We start from the raw sequence: 3,555 nt of genomic DNA, 5'->3' as shown, positions 1-3,555 counted from the left end.
TGATTTCCCACAAATTTAAGATTTGCAAAAAAATTCTTAATGATCTCCAACTTTAGATGAGCAAACGTAAATTTATCTTTTAAGATGAATTTCAAAGAAGCAGCAAGAGCCAGAGTCTCCTCTTCAAAATATATTAAAGCAAGTTTGATATTCTTTCTTGTGGTTTTTTTTAAGCAGACCACTTATATTACCATCAGCCAACAAACCTTTGAATTTCATAGGAAATAAGCAATCTTTCCCAAAACCGCCTCTAAGAAGGTAGACCGGTTTGGATTATCCTCCATAGTAGTCAAACAAAAAGGAAAGTTCACAAGTAAAAAAACAAAGACAAAAGAAATCAGAAAGGTAAACAAGAAACAACATGCTTCTTAAGTTCCTTCCATAACCAAAAACACTAAGAAAGAAAAACCAAGAACCATATTAAATCAAAAAAGGGAAAAAAAAAAAACAAACCAAAAAACCTAAACTGAGAAACTAGAAAAAATAATTTGTTTCATAAACATCTAGAAGGCGGGAGTGTCTTCTTAGCCACTCTAATTCAGCCCCTAAATATATAGCATCAATCAAAATTGCACAATTTATTCTTTTATACACATTCATGAAAAAATTTCTCCTTCAAAAAGAAATTACAATAATATTTCTCTTCAATCACATTTCCTGACTATTAACACTGTGTCAACTCAAAACAAATCTTCAAACCTGTGAAGCTGAGCCTTTATTCTCTTTCTCTATCGGCTCAGAATTCAGAAGGCATAAATTGTACGATGTGGTCCAACGCTATTTTCCCCTCATGGATGCTTATATGGGGAAGCACGATCGTCTTTCTCTCTGAAAAGAATCGCCCGCTAAAAACACAGAATGCCAATCCTTTTTTTTTTCCTTAAAGAACTGGCTTCACGTTATCTTCAAGAAAGAGCTCTGGAACAATTACATCTCTCTGTAAAAACGTTTTAAAGTAGCGAAAAAAGTTGATTTTGTTTTTTCGTTTACTTTTTTCTTTAGAGGAAACGATGGAGAAATAAATCCATGCACTAACATAGTGCAAGATAATTTGTCACGCCTTCTTTTAGGAGTATTATAAAGCAGCCATGGATGTCCTCAGCCTCTCAGACCACACTAGCTCTCAACTCAAAGACTCCTTTTTTTTTTCTCTTTTGTTCCTCCACTCTGCACTGCTCTGCACTAAATGGAGAAGGGAAGAGGCGATGAGGACCAATGGGTCCACGATTCTTCCATCGATTATAAGGGGAGAACTCCTATTAGATCCTCTACTGGTGTATGGAAGGCTTCTCTTTTCATAATAGGTCTATAAATAACTGATTTTTCTGTGAAGTGTATAGATAGAAGGAGATATTAATTAATAATATGGTTTGGCGTGTGGCTGCAGCGATTGAGTTCAGTGAGAGGCTTAGCTACTTCGGATTGTCGGTCAACTTGATAATATACTTAACCAAGTTCTTGCGCTATGAGGTGAAGGATGCGGCTAAGAGCGCGAACTGCTGGCTGGGGGTTACGACGCTTCTGGCTCCCGTAGGAGGATTTGTAGCGGATGCCTATCTCGGTCGCTTCGCCACTGTTCTCTTTTCATCTCTCGTCTATGTTCTGGTATGCAGCACTTCTGCAAACTGGTCATTGTTTTGAGGAAGGATTCAACATTTTTTTTGAGGGGGAATTCGTGCATTTAAATTTTTTTAGGTTTATATTTATTCGTTTATTAGTTTTAAAATAGTTTAATTGACACTTAATTGTGAAATTTTAAAGGTAGTTTTATTGTTTTTTTTTTTTAATCTCTCAATCTACCAAGCTTTTTTTCTACTAATTTTTAGTTGTTTTGTTGTTTTAGGACATAGGATATAAGACGTTTGGATTCAAACCTGATTTAAAAGTACCATGCCTTTTTTTTTTTTTTTTGGGAAAAAATAATTTATTTAAATTTGATGATTTTCTTTGTTTTTTTCTCCAATATGAAGAATATCGTAAAATTCAACTAAAATATTTTATAGAAAAATAACTCTATATTTGAAAAATTCTCCTTCAAATTATTTCCACTAGATTCATCACTACGAGAAAATATTACCGCAAGAGTTTTTTTTTTTCTCTTCCGCTTTTCTGATGAATCGCGTCCATTGTCCGAACACTGCTTGTATCCAAGTTCCGGACACAATATTTTTTTCATTAGAGAATACGAAGTAATACTATTTTTAGATTTAGCAATTTTTGAAGATGGGAAATACTTAGTAGGATTTTTTGGGCTAAGTCACCTCGTCCTAATTGATCTAGATGCTCACGAGTTTAACTATATTTTAGCTTTATCTTTTAAAAAGTTCCGGACACAATATTTTTTTCATTAGAGAATACGAAGTAATACTATTTCTAGATTTAGCAATTTTTTAAGATGGGAAATACTTAGTAGGATTTTTTGGGCTGTCACCTCGTCCTATTGATCTAGATGCTCATGAGTTTAACTATATTTTAGCTTTATCTTTCAAAAAAAAGGGAAAAAGCTTAAGTCTAATATTTTCGTTTGACACACGGTTATAACAAAATGTAATGTAAAGTTCTAAAATATTTGCTACGTGTAAGTACTATAGATTAAAGTTCAACACAGTTGCTGGCTAGAAATTTAACTAAAGTAGCATTCACAATTAGACTTTAATGACTTACAGGATTTGTGCTATTTTAAGAAATAGTTATATATGTTTTTAGGATTATCTTATAAAAAATTTATTATACTTGACTAAAAATTTATTAAAATTTACCTTAAAACTTAAAAAGCGACTCGCATACTATACGATAAAATTAAATGATGAGTTAATGAAACTATATAAATTTATGCCATTAAAATATTATAAATATAAATATTAAATCTTTTAAGTTAAATGTTTACATTAATGTGACATTCATAAAAATTTTCAATTAATACTTTGTGGAAACTATTGTCATGGCTATTGCCGCAGGGTCTCTCGCTCCTAACCATGTCCCAACTCGTCCCAGGCCTAAAGCCCAACACCTCCCTGAAACTACACACTACGATCTTCTTCACTGCCATGTACTTAATCTCCATCGGCACCGGCGGCCACAAACCAAGCCTGGAGAGCTTCGGTGCCGACCAATTTGACGACGACCATCCCACCGAACGCCGCTTAAAACTTTCATTTTTCAACTGGTGGAACCTCGGCCTTTGTTCCGGCCTACTCCTCGGCGTCACCGTAATTGTCTACCTCGAAGACACGCTCGGATACGGCCTCGCTACCATCATCCTCACCTTTATCATGCTGCTCAACCTCCTCATCTTCCTTCTTGGCCGTCCCTTCTATCGTTTCCGAATCCCCCAAGGCAGCCCCCTCACTCCCCTGTTTCATACCTTCGCCGCCGCCGTCGCCAACAGACACCTTTCTCTTCCCTCCACCGCCGACCAACTCTACGAGATTCAAAATTCCAACAGGTTCCTCCGCCACACCGACAAGTTTCGTTTTTTAGACAAAGCTGCCATTTTTGAGAAGAATCAACAAAGCAAAAGGCGTATCGCGACGATAACGCCGGTAGAAGAGCTGA

At 35.7% G+C, this 3,555-nt stretch overlaps 1 protein-coding gene across 1 annotated transcript in view; it reads left to right on the top strand.

The window, feature by feature from the left end:
* The first annotated feature begins 1,133 nt into the window (after nucleotides 1–1,133).
* The window catches only part of LOC110037180 (protein NRT1/ PTR FAMILY 5.7-like), a 3,387-nt gene continuing 965 nt past the window's right edge, over nucleotides 1,134–3,555 (top strand). Inside the window, exons 1-3 of the mRNA XM_020741763.1 lie at nucleotides 1,134–1,304; nucleotides 1,388–1,605; nucleotides 2,958–3,520. Coding sequence (XP_020597422.1) covers nucleotides 1,187–1,304; nucleotides 1,388–1,605; nucleotides 2,958–3,520 — 899 coding nt within the window. The 5' untranslated portion in view covers nucleotides 1,134–1,186. The remainder of the gene's footprint in view (nucleotides 1,305–1,387; nucleotides 1,606–2,957; nucleotides 3,521–3,555) is intronic.

This window comes from Phalaenopsis equestris, unplaced genomic scaffold (assembly GCF_001263595.1).
Source record: "Phalaenopsis equestris unplaced genomic scaffold, ASM126359v1 Scaffold216422, whole genome shotgun sequence".
Lineage (NCBI taxonomy): Eukaryota > Viridiplantae > Streptophyta > Magnoliopsida > Asparagales > Orchidaceae > Phalaenopsis > Phalaenopsis equestris.
The sequence above is the reverse complement of the archived record's forward strand: the minus strand, read 5'-3'. Positions and strand labels throughout refer to the sequence as shown.